The sequence below is a fragment of the Schistocerca gregaria genome, chromosome 7 (genome assembly GCF_023897955.1).
Source record: "Schistocerca gregaria isolate iqSchGreg1 chromosome 7, iqSchGreg1.2, whole genome shotgun sequence".
Taxonomy (NCBI): Eukaryota; Metazoa; Arthropoda; class Insecta; order Orthoptera; family Acrididae; genus Schistocerca; species Schistocerca gregaria.
In genome coordinates this window covers 571,147,840-571,165,088 of record NC_064926.1, presented here as the reverse complement: position 1 = coordinate 571,165,088, position 17,249 = coordinate 571,147,840, and the positions used below count along the sequence as shown (strand labels likewise).

The window sequence follows — 17,249 nt, the reverse complement described above, 5'->3', positions numbered from 1 at the left end:
TGTTCACAGTGCCCTGATCCATACTGTTTCCCCTGTCTGGTCCATACTGTTCACAATGTCCTGGTCTACACTGCTCACCCTGTCCTGGTCCATACTGTTCATCCTGTCCTGGTCCATACTGTTCACCCTGTCCTCGTACATACTGTTCACCCTGTCCTGGTCCATACTTTTCACCCAGTCCTGGTCAATACTGTTCACACTGTCCTGGTTCATACTGTTCACCCTGTCCTGGTGTATACTGTTCACGATGTCCTGGTACATCTTGCACACGCTGTCCTGGTGTACACTGTTCACCCTGTCCTGGTCCATACTGTTCACCCTGTCCTGGCCCATACTGTTCACCCAGTCCAGGTCCATACTGTTCACCCTCTCCTGGTCCATACTGTTCGCCCCGCCCCAGTCCAATCTGTTCACCCTTTCCTGGTGTATACTTTCCACCCTGTCCTGGTCCATACTGTTCACCCTGTCCTGGTTCATACTGTTAACCCTGTCCAGGTCCATACTGTTCACTCTGTCGTGGTCCATACTGTTCATCCTGTCCTGGTACATTCTGTTCACCCTGTCCTGGTCCATACCGTTCACAATGTCCTGGTCCATACTGTTCACCCTGTCCTGTTCCATACTGTTCACTCTGTCCTGGTCCACACTGTTCACCCTGTCCTGATCCATACTGTTCACCCTATCCTGGTGTATACTGTTCACCGTGTCCTGGTCAATACTGTTCATCCTGTCCTGATCCATACTGTTCACCCTGTCGTGGTGTATACTGTTCACCCTGTCCTGGTCCATACTGCTCACGCTGTCCTGGTGTATACTGTTCACCCTGCCCTGGTCCATATTGTTCACCCTGACCCGGTCCATACTGTTCAACCTGTCCTGGTCCATACAGTTCACCCTGTCCTCGCACATACTGATCACCCTGTCCTGGTCCATACTGTTCACCCTGTCCTGGTCCATACTGTTCACCCTGTCCTGGTGTATACTGTTCAACCTGTCGTGGTCCATACTCTTCACTTTGTCGTGGTCCATACTGTTCACCCTGTCCTGGTCCATACTGTTCACCCTGTACTGGTCCATACTGTTCACCCTGTCCCGGTCCATACTGTTCACCCTGTCCTTGAACATACTTCTCACCCTGTCCAGGTCCATACTGTTCACCCTGTCCTGGTCCATACTGTTCATAGTGTCCTGGTACATACTGTTCACCCTGTCCTCGTATATACTGTTCACCCTTTCCTGGTCCATACTGTTCACCCAGTTCTGGTCTTTACTTTTCATCCTCTCTTGGTCCATACCGTTCACCCTGTCGTGATCCATACAGTTCTCCATGTCCTCGTCCATACTGGTCTCTCTGTCCTGGTCTATACTGTTCACCCTGTCCTTGTCCATACTGTTCACCCTGTCCTGTTCCATACTGTTCACCCTGTCCTGGTCCATACTGTTCACAATGTCCTGGTCTACACTGTTCACCCTGTCCTGGTCCATGCTGTTCATCCTCTCCTGGTCCATACTGTTCACTCTGTCCTGGTCCATACTCTTCACGCTGTCCTGGTGTATACTGTTCACCCTGTCCTGGTCCATACCGTTCACCCTGTTCTGGTCCATACTGTTGACCCTGTCCCGGTCCATACCGTTCACCCTGTCCTGGTCCATACTGTTCACCCTGTCCTGGTCCATACTGTACAGCCTCTTCTGGTCCATACTGTTCACCCTCTCCTGGTGTATACTGTTCACCCTATCATGGCCTATACTCTTCACCCTGTCGTGGTCCATACTGTAAAACCTGTCCTGGTCCATACTGTTCACCCTGTCTTCGTCCATACTTTTCACCCTGTCCTGGTCCATACTGTTCACCCTGTCCTGGTCCATACCGTTCACCCCGTCCTCGTACATACTGTTCACCCTGTCCTGGTCCATACTGTTCACCCTGTATTCGCACATACTGTTCACCCTTCCCTGGACCATACTGTTCATCCTGTCCTGGTCCATACTGCACACCCTGTCCTGGTCCATACTGTTCACCCTGCAGTGGTGTATACTGTTCACCCTGTCACAGTCCATACTCTTCACCCTGTCGTGGTCCATACTGTTCACCCTGTCCTGGTCCATACTGTTCACACTGTACTGATCCATACTGTTCACCCTGTTCTGGTCCCTACTGTACACAATGTCCTGTTCCATACTGTTCACCCTGTCCTGGTCCATACTGTTCACAATGTCCTGGTCTATACTGTTCACCCTGTGCTGGTCCATACTGTTCACCCTGTCCTGGTCCATACTGTTCACCCTGTCCTGGTCCATACTGTTCACCCTGTCCTGGTGTATACTGTTCACACTGTCCTGGTACATACTTTTCACTCTGTCCTGGTGTATACTGTTCACCATCTCTTGGTCCATACCATTCACCCTGTCCTGGTCCATACTGTTGACCTTGTCCTGGTCCATACCGTTCACCCTGTCCTGGTCCATACTGTTCACCCTGTACTGGTCCATACTGTTCACTATGTCCTGATCCATACTGTTCAAGCTGTCCTGGTGTATACTGTCCACCTCCTCCTGATCCATACTGTTCACCCTGTCCTGGTCCATGCTGTTCACCCTGTCTTGGTCCCGACTGTTCACCCTGTAATGGTCCATACTGTTAAACCTGTCCTGGTCTATACTGTTCATCCACTTCTGGTCTATATTGCTCACCCTGTCCTGGTCCTTAATGTTCAACCTGTCCTGCTCCATACTGTCACCCTGTCCTGGCCCATACTGTTCATCCAGTCCTGGTGTATACTGTTCACCCAGTCCTGGTCCATGCTGTTCACCTTGTCCTGATCCATACTGTTCACCCTGTCCTGGTCCAATCTGTTCACCCTTTCCTGGTGTAAACTGTTCAGTCTGTCCTGGTCCATACTGTTCACCCTGTCCTGGTGTATACTGTTCACACTGCTCTGGTACATACTGCTCACGCTGTCCTGGTGTATACTGTTCACCCTGTCCTAGTCCATACTGTTCAACCTGTCCTGGTCCATACTGTTCACCCTGTCCTCGCACATACTGTTCACCCTGTCCTTGTCCATACTGTTCACCCTGTCCTGGTCCACACTGTACACCCTTTCCTGGTCCATACTGTTCACCCTGTCCTGGTGTATACTGTTCAACCTGTCGTGGTCCATACTCTTCACCCTGTCGTGGTCCATACTGATCACCCTGTCCTTGTCCATACTGTTCACCCTGCACTGGTCCATACTGTTCACCCTAACCTGGTCCCTACTGTTCACACTATCCATGTCCATACTGTTCACCCAGTCTTGGTGTATACTGTTCACCCTGTCTTCGTCCATACTTTTCACCCTGTCCTGGTATATACCGTTCACCCTGTCCGGGTCCATACTGTTCACCCTGTCCTGGTCCATACTGTTCGCCCTGTTTTGGTGTATACTGTTCACCCTGTCTTCGTCCATACTGTTCACCCTGTCCTGGTCCATACTGTTCACCCTGTCCTGGTCCATACAGTTCACACTGTCCTCTTACATTCTGTGCACCCTGTCCTGGTCCATACGGTACACCCAGTCCTGGTCCATACTGTTCATCCTGTCATGGTCCATACTGTTCACTCTGTCCTGGTCCACACTGTTCACCCTGTCCTGGTCCATACTGTTCACCCTGTCCTGGTGTATACTGTTCACCGTGTCCTGGTCCATACTGTTCATCCTGTCCTGGTCCATACTGTTCACACTGTCCTCTTACATACTGTACACCCTGTCCTGGTTCATACTGTTCCCCTTGTCCTGGTCCATACTGTTCTCACATTCCTGGTCCATACTGTTCACCCTGTCCTGGTCCATACTGTTCACCCTGTCCTGGTCAATAATGTTCACCCTGTCCTGGTGTATGGTGTTCGCACTGTCCTGGTACATACTGTTCACGCTGTCCTGGTGTATACTGTTCACCCTGTCCTGGTCCATACCGTTCACCCTATCCTGGTCCATACTGTTGACCCTGTCCTGGTCCATACCGTTCACCCTGTCCTGTTCCATACTGTTCACCCTGTTCTGGTCCATACTGTTCACCATGTTCTGATCCATACTGTTCAAGCTGTCCTGGTGTATACTGTCCACCTTCTCCTGATCCATACTGTTCACCCTGTCCTGGTCCATACTGTTCACCCTGTCTCGGTCCCGAATGTTCACCCTGTCGTAGTCCAAACTGTTCAACCTGTCCTGGTTCATACTGTTCACCCTGTCCTGGTCTATATTGTTCACCCTGTCCTGGTCCTTATTGTTCAACCTGTCCTGCTCCATACTGTTCACCCTGTCCTGGTCCATACTGTTCACCCTGTCCTCGTGTATACTGTTCACCCTGTCCTGGTCCATGTTGTCCACCCTCTCCTGGTGTATACTGTTCACCCTGTACTGGTCCATGCTGTTCGCCTTTCTTGGTCTGTACTGTTCACCCTGTCCTGGTGTATACTGTTCACCCTGTCATGGTGTATACTCTTCAACCTCTCCTGGTCCATACTGTTCACCCTGTCCTTGTCCATACTGTTCACCTTGTCCTGGTCCATACTGTTCACCCTGTCCTGGTCCAATCTGTTCACCCTTTCCTGGTTTAGACTGTTCAGCCTGTCCTGGTCCATACTGTTCACCCTGTCTTGGTGTATACTGTTCACACTGTCCTAGTACGTACTGCTCACACTGTCCTGGTGTATACTGTTCACCCTGTCGCGGTCCATACTCTTCACCCTGTCGTGGTCCATACTGTTCACCCTGTCCTGGTCCATACTGTTCACCCTGTACTGGTCCATACTGTTCACCCTGTTCTGGGCCTCACTGTTCACCCTGTCCTGTTCCATACTGTTCACCCTGTCCTGGTCCATACTGTTCACAATGTCCTGGTCTATACTGTTCACCCTCTTCTGGTCCATACTATTCACCCTGTCCTGGTCCATACCGTTCACCCTGTCCTGGTCCATACTGTTCACCCTGTACTGGTCCATACTGTTCACCATGTCCTGATCCATACTGTTCAAGCTGTCCTGGTGTATACTGTCCACCTTCTCCTGATCCATACTGTTCACCCTGTCCTGGTCCATACTGTTCACCCTGTCTTGGTCCCGACTGTTCACCCTGTCCTGGTCCATACTGTTCAACCTGTCCTGGTCCATACTGTTCATCCAGTTCTGGTCTATATTGTTCACCCTGTCCTGGTCCTTAATGTTCAACCTGTCCTGCTCCATACTGTTCACCCTGTCCTGGTCCATACTGTTCATCCTGTCCTGGTGTATACTGTTCACCCTGTCCTGGTCCATGCTGTTCACCTTGTCCTGATCCATACTGTTCACCCTGTCCTGGTCCAATCTGTTCACCCTTTCCTGGTGTAAACTGTTCAGTCTGTCCTGGTCCATACTGTTCACCCTGTCCTGGTGTATACTGTTCACACTGCTCTGGTACATACTGCTCACGCTGTCCTGGTGTATACTGTTCACCCTGTCCTAGTCCATACTGTTCAACCTGTCCTGGTCCATACTGTTCACCCTGTCCTCGCACATACTGTTCACCCTGTCCTTGTCCATACTGTTCACCCTGTCCTGGTCCACACTGTACACCCTTTCCTGGTCCATACTGTTCACCCTGTCCTGGTGTATACTGTTCAACCTGTCGTGGTCCATACTCTTCACCCTGTCGTGGTCCATACTGATCACCCTGTCCTTGTCCATACTGTTCACCCTGCACTGGTCCATACTGTTCACCCTAACCTGGTCCCTACTGTTCACACTATCCATGTCCATACTGTTCACCAGGTCTTGGTGTATACTGTTCACCCTGTCTTCGTCCATACTTTTCACCCTGTCCTGGTATATACCGTTCACCCTGTCCGGGTCCATACTGTTCACCCTGTCCTGGTCCATACTGTTCGCCCTGTTTTGGTGTATACTGTTCACCCTGTCTTCGTCCATACTGTTCACCCTGTCCTGGTCCATACTGTTCACCCTGTCCTGGTCCATACAGTTCACACTGTCCTCTTGCATTCTGTGCACCCTGTCCTGGTCCATACGGTACACCCAGTCCTGGTCCATACTGTTCATCCTGTCATGGTCCATACTGTTCACTCTGTCCTGGTCCACACTGTTCACCCTGTCCTGGTCCATACTGTTCACCCTGTCCTGGTGTATACTGTTCACCGTGTCCTGGTCCATACTGTTCATCCTGTCCTGGTCCATACTGTTCACACTGTCCTCTTACATACTGTACACCCTGTCCTGGTTCATACTGTTCACCCAGTCCTGGTCCATACTGTTCACCGTGTCCTGGTCCATACTGTTCACCCTGTCCTGGTCCACACTTTTCACCCTGTCCTGGTCCATACTGTTCACCCTGTACTGGTTCATACTGTTCACCCTGTCCTGCTGTGTTCTGTCCACCCTGTGGTGGTCTCTACTGTTCACCCATTCCTGGTACAAACTTTTCACCGTCCCCTGGTCCTTACTGTTCATCCTGTCCTGGTCCATACTGTTCACCCTGTCGTGGTAGATAATGTTCCCCTTGTCCAGGTCCATACTGTTCTCACATTCCTGGTCCATACTGTTCACCCTGTCCTGGTTCATACTGTTCACCCTGTCCTGGTCAATAATGTTCACCCTGTCCTGGTGTATAGTGTTCACATTGTCCTGGTACATACTGTTCACGCTGTCCTTGTGTATACTGTTCACCCTATCCTGGTCCATACTGTTGACCCTGTCCTGGTCCATACCGTTCACCCTGTCCTGGTCCATACTGTTCACCCTGTTCTGGTTCATACTGTTCACCATTTCTTGATCCATACTGTTCAAGCTGTCCTGGTGTATACTGTCCACCTTCTCCTGATCCATACTGTTCACCCTGTCCTGGTCCATACTGTTCACCCTGTCTCGGTCCCGAATGTTCACCCTGTCGTGGTCCAAACTGTTCAACCTGTCCTGGTTCATACTGTTCACCCTGTCCTGGTCTATATTGTTCACCCTGTCCTGGTCCTTATTGTTCAACCTGTCCTGCTCCATACTGTCCTGCTCCAAACTGTTCAACCTGTCCTTGTCCATACTGTTCACCTTGTCCTGGTGTATACTGTTCACCCTGTCCTGGTCCATGCTGTTCACCCTGTCCTGGTGTATACTGTTCACCCTGTACTGGTCCATACTGTTCGCATTTCTTGGTCTGTACTGTTCACCCTGTCCTGGTGTATACTGTTCACCCTGTCATGGTCTATACTCTTCAACCTCTCCTGGTCCATACTGTTCACCCTGTCCATGTCCATACTGTTCACCTTCTCCTGGTCCATACTGTTCACCCTGTCCTGGTCCAATCTGTTCACCCTTTCCTGGTTTAAACTGTTCAGCCTGTCCTGGTCCATACTGTTCACCCTATCTTGGTGTATACTGTTCACACTGTCCTAGTACATACTGCTCACGCTGTCCTGTTGTATACTGTTCACCCTGTCGTGGTCCATACTCTTAACCCTGTCGTGGTCCATACTGTTCACCCTGTCCTGGTCCATACTGTTCACCCTGTCCTGGTCCATACCGTTCACCCCGTCCTCGTACATACTGTTCACCCTGTCCTGGTCCATACTGTTCACCCTGTCCTCGCACATACTGTTCACCCTTCCCTGGACCATACTGTTCATCCTGTCCTGGTCCATACTGCACACCCTGTCCTGGTCCAAACTGTTCACCCTGTCCTGGTGTATACTGTTCACCCTGTCGCGGTCCATACACTTCACCCTGTCGTGGTCCATACTGTTCACCCTGTCCTGGTCCATACTGTTCACCCTGTACTGGTCCATACTGTTCACCCTGTTCTGGTCCCTACTGTTCACCCTGTCCTGTTCCATACTGTTCACCCTGTCCTGGTCCGTATCGTTCACAATGTAATGGTCTATACTGTTCACCCTGTCCTGGTCCATACTGTTCACCCTGTCCTGGTCCATACTGTTCACCCTGTCCTCGTCCATACTGTTCACCCTGTCCTGGTGTATACTGTTCACACTGTCCTGGTACATACTGTTCACTCTGTCCTGGTGTATACTGTTCACCATCTCCTGGTCCATACCGTACACCCTGTCCTGGTCCATACTGTTGACCTTGTCCTGATCAATACTGTTCACCCTGTCCTGGTCCATACTGTTCACCCTGTACTGGTCCATACTGTTCACCATGTCCTGATCCATACCGTTCAAGCTGTCCTGGTGTATACTGTCCACCTTCTCCTGATCCATACTGTTCACCCTGTCCTGGTCCATACTGTTCACCCTGTCTTGGTCCCGACTGCTCACCCTGTCCTGTTCCATACTGTTCAACCTGTCCTGGTCCATAATGTTGATCCAGTTCTGGTCTATATTGTTCACCCTGTCCTGGTCCTTAATGTTCAACCTGTCCTGCTCCATACTGTTCACCCTGTCCTGGTCCATACTGTTCATCCTGTCCTGGTGTATACAGTTCACCCTGTCCTGGTCCATGCTGTTCACCTTGTCCTGATCCATACTGTTCACCCTGTCCTGGTCCAATCTGTTCACCCTTTCCTGGTGTAAACTGTTCAGTCTGTCCTGGTCCATGCTGTTCACCCTGTCCTGGTGTATACTGTTCACACTGTTCTGGTACATACTGCTCACGCTGTCCTGGTGTATACTGTTCACCCTGTCCTAGTCCATACTGATCAACCTGTCCTGGTCCATACTGTTCACAGTGTCCTCGCACATACTGTTCACCCTGTCCTGGTCCATACTGTACACCCTGTCCTGGTCCATACTGTACACCCTCTCCTGGTCCATACTGTTCACCCTGTCTTGGTGTATACTGTTCACCCTGTCTTCGTCCATACTTTTCACCCTGTCCTGGTCCATACCGTTTACCCTGTCCAGGTCCATACTGTTCACCGTGTCCTGGTCCTTACTATTCGCCCTGTTTTGGTGTATACTGTTCACCCTGTCTTCGTGCATACTGTTCTTCCTGTCCTGGTCCATACTGTTCACCCTGTCCTGGTCCATACAGTTCACACTGTCCTCTTACATTCTGTACACCCTGTCCTGGTCCATACGGTACACCCAGTCCTGGTCCATACTGTTCACCCTGTCCTGGTCCATACTGTTCACACTGTCCTGGTCGACACTGTTCACCCTGTCCTGGTCCATACTTTTCACCCTGTATGGGTGAATACTGTTCACCCTGTCCTGGTGTGTTCTGTTCACCCTGTACTGGTCCATACTGTTCACCCTGTCCTGGTGTGTTCTGTTCACCCTGTTGTGGTCCCTACTGTTCAACCTTTCCTGGCACAAACTTTTCACCCTCCATTGGTCCTTACTGTTCATCCTGTCCTGGTCCATACTGTTCACCCTGTCCTGATCCATAATGTTCCAATGTCCTGGTCCATACTGTTCTCACATTCCTGGTCCATACTGTTCACCCTGTCCTGGTCCATACTGTTCACCCTGTCCTGGTCAATAATGTTCACCCTGTCCTGGTGTATAGTGTTCACACTGTCCTGGTACATACTGTTCACGCTGTCCTGGTGTATACTGTTCACCCTGTCCGTGTCCATACTGTTCACCTTGTCCTGGTCCATACTGTTCACCCTGTCCTGGTCCAATCTGTTCACCCTTTCCTGGTTTAAACTGTTCAGCCTGTCCTGGTCCATACTGTTCACCCTGTCTTGGTGTATACTGTTCACACTGTCCTAGTACATACTGCTCACGCTGTCCTGGTGTATACTGTTCACCCTGTCGTGGTCCATACTCTTCACCCTGTCGTGGTCCATACTGTTCACCCTGTCCTGGTCCATACTGTTCACCCTGTCCTGGTCCATACCGTTCACCCCATCCTCGTACATACTGTTCACCCTGTTCTGGTCCATTCTGTGCACCCTGTCCTCGCACATACTGTTCACCCTTCCCTGGACCATACAGTTCATCCTGTCCTAGTCCATACTGCACACCCTGTCCTGGTCCATACTGTTCACCCTGTCCTGGTGTATACTGTTCACCCTGTCCTGGTCCATACTGTTCACCCTGTACTGGTCCATACTGTTCACCCTGTTCTTGTCCCTACTGTTCACCCTGTCCTGTTCCATACGGTTCACCCTGTCCTGGTCCATACTGTTCACAATGTCCTGGTCTATACTGTTCACCCTGTCCTGGTCCATACTGTTCACCCTTTCCTGGTCCATAATGTTCCCCTTGTCCTGGTCCATACTGTTCTCACATTCCTGGTCCATACTGTTCACCCTGTCCTGGTCCATACTGTTCACCCTGTCCTGGTCAATAATGTTCAACCTGTCCTGGTGTATAGTGTCCACACTGTCCTGGTACATACTGTTCACGCTGTCCTGGTGTATACTGTTCACCCTGTGCTGGTCCATACCATTCACCCTATCCTGGTCCATACTGTTGACCCTGTCCTGGTCCATACCGTTCACCCTGTCCTGGTCCATACTGTTCACCCTGTTCTTGTCCATACTGTTCACCATGCCCTGATCCATACTGTTCAAGCTGTCCTGGTGTATACTGTCCACCTTCTCCTGATCCATACTGTTCACCCAGTCCTGGTCCATACTGTTCACCCTGTCTTGGTCCCGAATGTTCACCCTGTCGTGGTCCAAACTGTTCAACCTGTCCTGGTTCATACTGTTCACTCTGTCCTGGTCTATATTGTTCACCCTGTCCTGGTCCTTATTGTTCAGCCTGTCCTGCTCCATACTGTTCACCCTGTCCTGGTCCATACTGTTCACCCTGTCCTGGTGTATACTGTTCACCCTGTCCTGGTCCATGTTGTTCACCCTGTCCTGGTGTATACTGTTCACCCTTTACTGGTCCATACTGTTCGCCTTTCTTGGTCTGTACTGTTCACCCTGTCCTGGTGTATACTATTCACCCTGTCATGGTCTATACTCTTCAACCTCTCCTGGTCCATACTGTTCACCCTGTCCTTGTTCATACTGTTCACCTTGTCCTGGTCCATACTGTTCACCCTGTCCTGGTCCAATCTGTTCACCCTTTCCTGGTTTAAACTGTTCAGCCTGTCCTGGTCCATACTGTTCACCCTGTCTTGGTGTATACTGTTCACACTGTCCTAGTACATACTGCTCACGCTGTCCTGGTGTATACTGTTCACCCTGTCGTGGTCCATACTCTTCACCCTGTCGTGGTCCATACTATTCACCCTGACCTGGTCCATACTGTTCACCCTGTCCTGGTCCATACCGTTCACCCCGTCCTCGTACATACTGTTCACCCTGTCCTGGTCCATACTGTTCACCCTGTCCTCGCACATACTGTTCACCCTTCCCTGGACCATACTGTTCATCCTGTCTTGGTCCATACTGCACACCCTGTCCTGGTCCATACTGTTCACCCTGTCCTGGTCCATACTGTTCACCCTGTCTTGGTCCCGACTGTTCACCCTGTCCTGGTCCATACTGTTCAACCTGTCCTGGTCCATACTGTTCATCCAGTTCTGGTCTATATTGTTCACCCTGTCCTGGTCCTTAATGTTCAACCTGTCCTGCTCCATACTGTTCACCCTGTCCTGGTCCATACTGTTCATCCTGTCCTGGTTTTTTACTGTTCACCCTGTCCTGGTCCATGCTGTTCACCTTGTCCTGATCCATACTGTTCACCCTGTCCTGGTCCAATCTGTTCACCCTTTCCTGGTGTAAACTGTTCAGTCTGTCCTGGTCCATACTGTTCACACTGTCCTGGTGTATACTGTTCACACTGTTCTGGTACATACTGCTCACGCTGTCCTGGTGTATACTGTTCACCCTGTCCTAGTCCATACTGTTCAACCTGTCCTGGTCCATACTGTTCACCCTGTCCTCGCACATACTGTTCACCCTGTCCTGGTCCATACTGTTCACCCTGTCCTGGTCCATACTGTACACCCACTCCTAGTCCATACTGTTCACCCTGTACTGGTGTATACTGTTCAACCTGTCGTGGTCCGTACTTTTCACCCTGTCGTGGTCCATACTGATCACCCTGTCCTTGTCCATACTGTTCACCCTGCACTGGTCCATACTGTTCACCCTAACCTGGTCCCTACTGTTCACCCTATCCATGTCCATACTGTTCACCCTGTCTTGGTGTATACTGTTCACCCTGTCTTCGTCCATACTTTTCACCCTGTCCTTGTCCATACCGTTCACCCTGTCCGGGTCCATACTGTTCACCGTGTCCTGGTCCATACTGTTCGCCCTGTTTTGGTGTATACTGTTCACCCTGTCTTCGTCCATACTGTTCACCCTGTCCTGGTCCATACTGTTCACCCTGTCCTGGTCCATACAGTTCACACTGTCCTCTTACATTCTGTACACACTGCCCTGGTCCATACGGTACACCCAGTCCTGGTCCATACTGTTCACCCTGTCCTGGTCCATACTGTTCACTCTGTCCTGGTCGACACTGTTCACCCTGTCCTGGTCCATACTGTTCACCCTGTCCTGGTGTATACTGTTCACCGTGTCCTGGTCCATACTGTTCATCCTGTCCTGGTCCATACTGTTCACACTGTCCTCTTACATACTGTACACCCTGTCCTGGTTCATACTGTTCACCCAGTCCTGGTCCATACTGTTCACCGTGTCCTGGTCCATACTGTTCACCCTGTCCTGGTCCACACTTTTCACCCTGTCCTGGTCCATACTGTTCACCCTGTACTGGTCCATACTGTTCACCCTGTCCTGGTGTGTTCTGTTCACCCTGTGGTGGTCCCTACGGTTCACCCTTTCCTGGCATAAACTTTTCACCCTCCCTGGTCCTTATTGTTCATCCCGTACTGGTCCATACTGTTCACCCTGTCCTGGTCCATAATGTTCCCCTTGTCCTGGTCCATACTGTTCTCACATTCCTGGTCTATACTGTTCACCCTGTCCTGGTCCATACTGTTCACCCTGTCCTGGTCAATAATGTTCACCCTGTCCTGGTGTATAGTGTCCACACTGTCCTGGTACATACTGCTCACGCTGTCCTGGTGTATACTGTTCACCCTGTGCTGGTCCATACCATTCACCCTATCCTGGTCCATACTGTTGACCCTGTCCTGGTCCATACCGTTCACCCTGTCCTGGTCCATACTGTTCACCCTGTTCTTGTCCATACTGTTCACCATGTCCTGATCCATACTGTTCAAGCTGTCCTGGTGTATACTGTCCACCTTCTCCTGATCCATACTGTTCACCCAGTCCTGGTCCATACTGTTCACCCTGTCTTGGTCCCGAATGTTCACCCTGTCGTGGTCCAAACTGTTCAACCTGTCCTGGTTCATACTGTTCACTCTGTCCTGGTCTATATTGTTCACCCTGTCCTGGTCCTTATTGTTCAGCCTGTCCTGCTCCATACTGTTCACCCTGTCCTGGTCTATACTGTTCGGCCTGTCCTGGTGTATACTGTTCACCCTGTCCTGGTCCATGCTGTTCACCCTGTCCTGGTGTATACTGTTCACCCTTTACTGGTCCATACTGTTCGCCTTTCTTGGTCTGTACTGTTCACCCTGTCCTGGTGTATACTGTTCACCCTGTCATGGTCTATACTCTTCAACCTCTCCTGGTCCATACTGTTCACCCTGTCCTTGTTCATACTGTTCACCTTGTCCTGGTCCATACTGTTCACCCTGTCCTGGTCCAATCTGTTCACCCTTTCCTGGTTTAAACTGTTCAGCCTGTCCTGGTCCATACTGTTCACCCTGTCTTGGTGTATACTGTTCACACTGTCCTAGTACATACTGCTCACGCTGTCCTGGTGTATACTGTTCACCCTGTTGTGGTCCATACTCTTCACCCTGTCGTGGTCCATACTATTCACCCTGTCCTGGTCCATACTGTTCACCCTGTCCTGGTCCATACCGTTCACCCCGTCCTCGTACATACTGTTCACCCTGTCCTGGTCCATACTGTTCACCCTGTCCTCGCACATACTGTTCACCCTTCCCTGGACCATACTGTTCATCCTCTCTTGGTCCATACTGCACACCCTGTCCTGGTCCATACTGTTCACCCTGTCCTGGTGTATACTGTTCACCCTGTCGCGGTCCATACTCTTCACTCTGTCGTGGTCCATACTGTTCACCCTGTCCTGGTCCATACTGTTCACCCTGTACTGGTCCATACTGTTCACCCTGTTCTGGTCCCTACTGTTCACCCTGTCCTGTTCCATACTGTTCACCCTGTCCTGGTCCATACTGTTCACAATGTCCTGGTCTATACAGTTCACCCTGTCCTGGTCCATACTGTTCACCCTGTCCTGGTCCATACTGTTCACCCTGTCCTGGTCCATACTGTTCACCCTGTCCTGGTGTATACTGTTCACACTGTCCTGGTACATACTGTTCACTCTGTCCTGGTGTATACTGTTCACCATCTCCTGGTCCATACCGTTCACCCTGTCCTGGTCCATACTGTTGACCTTGTCCTGGTCCATACCGTTCACCCTGTCCTTGTCCATACTGTTCACCCTATACTGGTCCATACTGTTCACCATGTCCTGACCCATACTATTCATGCTGTCCTGGTGTATACTGTCCACCTTCTCCTGATCCATACTGTTCACCCTGTCCTGGTCCATACTGTTCACCCTGTCCTGATCCCGACTGTTCACCCTGTCCTGGTCCATACTGTTCAACCTGTCCTGGTCCATACTGTTCATCCAGTTCTGGTCTATATTGTTCACCCTGTCCTGGTCCTTAATGTTCAACCTGTCCTGCTCCATACTGTTCACCCTGTCCTGGACCATACTGTTCATCCTGTTCTGGTGTATACTGTTCACCCTGGCCTGGTCCATGCTGTTCACCTTGTCCTGATCCATACTGTTCACCCTGTCCTGGTCCAATCTGTTCACCCTTTCCTGGTGTAAACTGTTCAGTCTGTCCTGGTCCATACTGATCACCCTGTCCTGATGTATACTGTTCACACTGTTCTGGAACATACCGCTCACGCTGTCCTGGTGTATACTGTTCACCCTGTCCTAGTCCATACTGTTCAACCTGTCCTGGTCCATACTGTTCACCCTGTCCTCGCACATACTGTTCACCCTTTCCTGGTCCATACTGTTCACCGTGTCCTGGTCCATACTGTTCACCCTGTCCTGGTCCACACTTTTCACCCTGTCCTGGTCCATACTGTTCACCCTGTACTGGTCCATACTGTTCACCCTGTCCTGGTGTGTTCTGTTCACCCTGTGGTGGTCCCTACTGTTCACCCATTCCTGGTACAATCTTTTCACCCGCCCCTGGTCCTTACTGTTCATCCTGTCCTGGTCCATACTGTTCACCCTGTCCTGGTCCATAATGTTCCCCTTGTCCTGGTCCATACTGTTCTCCCATTCCTGGTCCATACTGTTCACCCTGTACTGGTCCATACTGTTCACCCTGTCCTGGTCAATAATGTTCACCCTGTCCTGGTGTATAGTGTTCACACTGTCCTGGTACATACTGTTCACGCTGTCCTGGTGTATACTGTTCACCCTGTCCTGGTCCATACCGTTCACCCTATCCTGGTCCATACTGTTGACCCTGTCCTGGTCCATACTGTTCACCCAGTCCTGGTCCATACTGTTCACCCTGTTCTGGTCCATACTGTTCACCATGTCCTGATCCATACTGTTCAAGCTGTCCTGGTGTATACTGTCCACCTTCTCCTGATCCATACTGTTCACCCTGTCCTGGTCCATACTGTTCACCCTGTCTCGGTGCCGAATGTTCACCCTATCGTGGTCCAAACTGTTCAACCTGTCCTGGTTCATACTGTTCACCCTGTCCTGGTCTATATTGTTCACCCTGTCCTGGTCCTTATTGTTCAACCTGTACTGCTCCATACTGTTCACCCTGTCCTGGTCCATACTGTTCACCCTGTCCTGGTGTATACTGTTCACCCTGTCCTCGTCCATGCTGTTCACCCTGTCCTGGTGTATACTGTTCACCTTGTACTGGTCCATACTGTTCGCCTTTCTTGGTCTGTACTGTTCACCCTGTCATGGTCTATACCTTTCAACCTCTCCTGGTCCATACTGTTCACCCTGTCCTTGTCCATACTGTTCACCTTGTCCTGGTCCATACTGTTCACAGTGTCCTGGTACAATCTGTTCACCCTTTCCTGGTTTAAACTGTTCAGCCTGTCCTGGTCCATACTGTTCACCCTGTCTTGGTGTATACTGTTCACACTGTCCTAGTACATACTGCTCATGCTGTCCTGGTGTATACTGTTCAGCCTGTCGTGGTCCATACTCTTCACCCTGTCGTGGTCCATACTGTTCACCCTGTCATTGTCCATACTGTTCACCCTGTACTGGTCCATACTGTTCAACCTAACCTGGTACCTACTGTTCATCCTATCCTGGTACATACTGTTCAACCTGTCTTGGTGTATACTGCTCACCCTGTCTACATCCATACTGTTCACCCTGTCCTGGTCCATACAGTTCACCCTGTCCTGGTCCATAATGTTCCCCTTGTCCTGGTCCATACTGTTCTCCCATTCCTGGTCCATACTGTTCACCCTGTCCTGGTCCATTCTGTTCACCCTGTCCTGGTCAATAATGTTCATCCTGTCCTGGTTTATAGTGTTCACACTGTCCTGGTACATACTGTTCACGCTGTCCTGGTGTATACTGTTCACCCTGTAATAGTCCATACCGTTCACCCTATCCTGGTCCATACTGTTGACCCTGTCCTGGTTCATACCGTTCACCCTGTCCTGGTCCATACTGTTCACCCTGTCCTGATCCCTACTGTTCACCCTGTCATCGTACATACTGTTCAACCTGTCCAGGTCCATAATGTTCAACCTGTCCCGGTCCAAACTGTTCACATTGTCCTGGTCCATACTGTTCACACTGTCCTCTTACATACTGTTCACCCTGTCCTGGTCCATACTGTTCACCCAGTCCAGGTCCATACTTTTCACCCTCTCCAGGTCCATACTGTTCACCATGTCCTAGTCCATAGTGTACACCCTGTCCTGATCCATACTGTTCACCCTGTCCTGGTCCATACTGTTCTCTCTGTCCTGGTCTATACTGTTCGCCCTGCCCTTGTCCATACTGTTCATCCTGTCCTGGTCCATACGGTTCACACTGTCCTGGTCCATACTGTTCACCCTGTCCTGCTCCATACTGTTCACCCTGTGCTGGTCCATACTGTTCACTCTATCTTGGTCCATACTGTTCACCCCGTCCTGGTCCATACTGTTCACCCTGTGCTGGTCCATACTGTTCACCCTGTCCTGGTAAATAGTGTTCACCTC

General features: G+C 50.7%; 7 protein-coding genes across 7 annotated transcripts; all 7 read right to left on the bottom strand.

Annotated features, from left to right (window-relative positions):
* Window positions 1–3: 3 nt before the first annotated feature.
* LOC126282510 (GRIP and coiled-coil domain-containing protein-like) lies at window positions 4–3,716 on the bottom strand. Its single transcript, XM_049982167.1, has 3 exons — window positions 3,534–3,716; window positions 3,318–3,491; window positions 4–3,222 (listed from the first exon to the last, which is right to left on the bottom strand). The coding sequence occupies exons 1-3, from the start codon at window positions 3,714–3,716 to the stop codon at window positions 4–6; spliced, it is 3,576 nt and encodes a 1,191-aa protein (XP_049838124.1).
* An 18-nt stretch (window positions 3,717–3,734) lies between these two features.
* Window positions 3,735–4,412, bottom strand: LOC126282509 (S-antigen protein-like). The gene has a single exon (XM_049982166.1). It carries the CDS (start codon window positions 4,410–4,412, stop codon window positions 3,735–3,737), a length of 678 nt encoding a protein of 225 aa, XP_049838123.1.
* Window positions 4,413–6,229: 1,817 nt separating this feature from the next.
* LOC126282508 (S-antigen protein-like) lies at window positions 6,230–7,162 on the bottom strand. Its single transcript, XM_049982165.1, has one exon. The coding sequence runs from the start codon at window positions 7,160–7,162 to the stop codon at window positions 6,230–6,232; it is 933 nt and encodes a 310-aa protein (XP_049838122.1).
* A 1,221-nt stretch (window positions 7,163–8,383) lies between these two features.
* On the bottom strand, window positions 8,384–10,784 carry LOC126282507 (uncharacterized). The gene is made up of 4 exons (XM_049982164.1): window positions 10,074–10,784; window positions 9,474–10,026; window positions 8,947–9,240; window positions 8,384–8,856 (listed from the first exon to the last, which is right to left on the bottom strand). The coding sequence occupies exons 1-4, from the start codon at window positions 10,782–10,784 to the stop codon at window positions 8,384–8,386; spliced, it is 2,031 nt and encodes a 676-aa protein (XP_049838121.1).
* Window positions 10,785–10,892: 108 nt separating this feature from the next.
* LOC126282506 (nipped-B-like protein B) lies at window positions 10,893–11,560 on the bottom strand. Its single transcript, XM_049982163.1, has 2 exons — window positions 11,105–11,560; window positions 10,893–11,057 (listed from the first exon to the last, which is right to left on the bottom strand). The coding sequence occupies exons 1-2, from the start codon at window positions 11,558–11,560 to the stop codon at window positions 10,893–10,895; spliced, it is 621 nt and encodes a 206-aa protein (XP_049838120.1).
* Window positions 11,561–11,574: 14 nt separating this feature from the next.
* On the bottom strand, window positions 11,575–13,423 carry LOC126282505 (uncharacterized). Its single transcript, XM_049982161.1, has 3 exons — window positions 12,809–13,423; window positions 12,114–12,714; window positions 11,575–12,023 (listed from the first exon to the last, which is right to left on the bottom strand). The coding sequence occupies exons 1-3, from the start codon at window positions 13,421–13,423 to the stop codon at window positions 11,575–11,577; spliced, it is 1,665 nt and encodes a 554-aa protein (XP_049838118.1).
* Window positions 13,424–13,531: 108 nt separating this feature from the next.
* Window positions 13,532–14,886, bottom strand: LOC126282504 (nipped-B-like protein B). The gene is made up of 2 exons (XM_049982160.1): window positions 13,744–14,886; window positions 13,532–13,696 (listed from the first exon to the last, which is right to left on the bottom strand). Exons 1-2 carry the CDS (start codon window positions 14,884–14,886, stop codon window positions 13,532–13,534), a joined length of 1,308 nt encoding a protein of 435 aa, XP_049838117.1.
* Window positions 14,887–17,249: the final 2,363 nt, after the last annotated feature.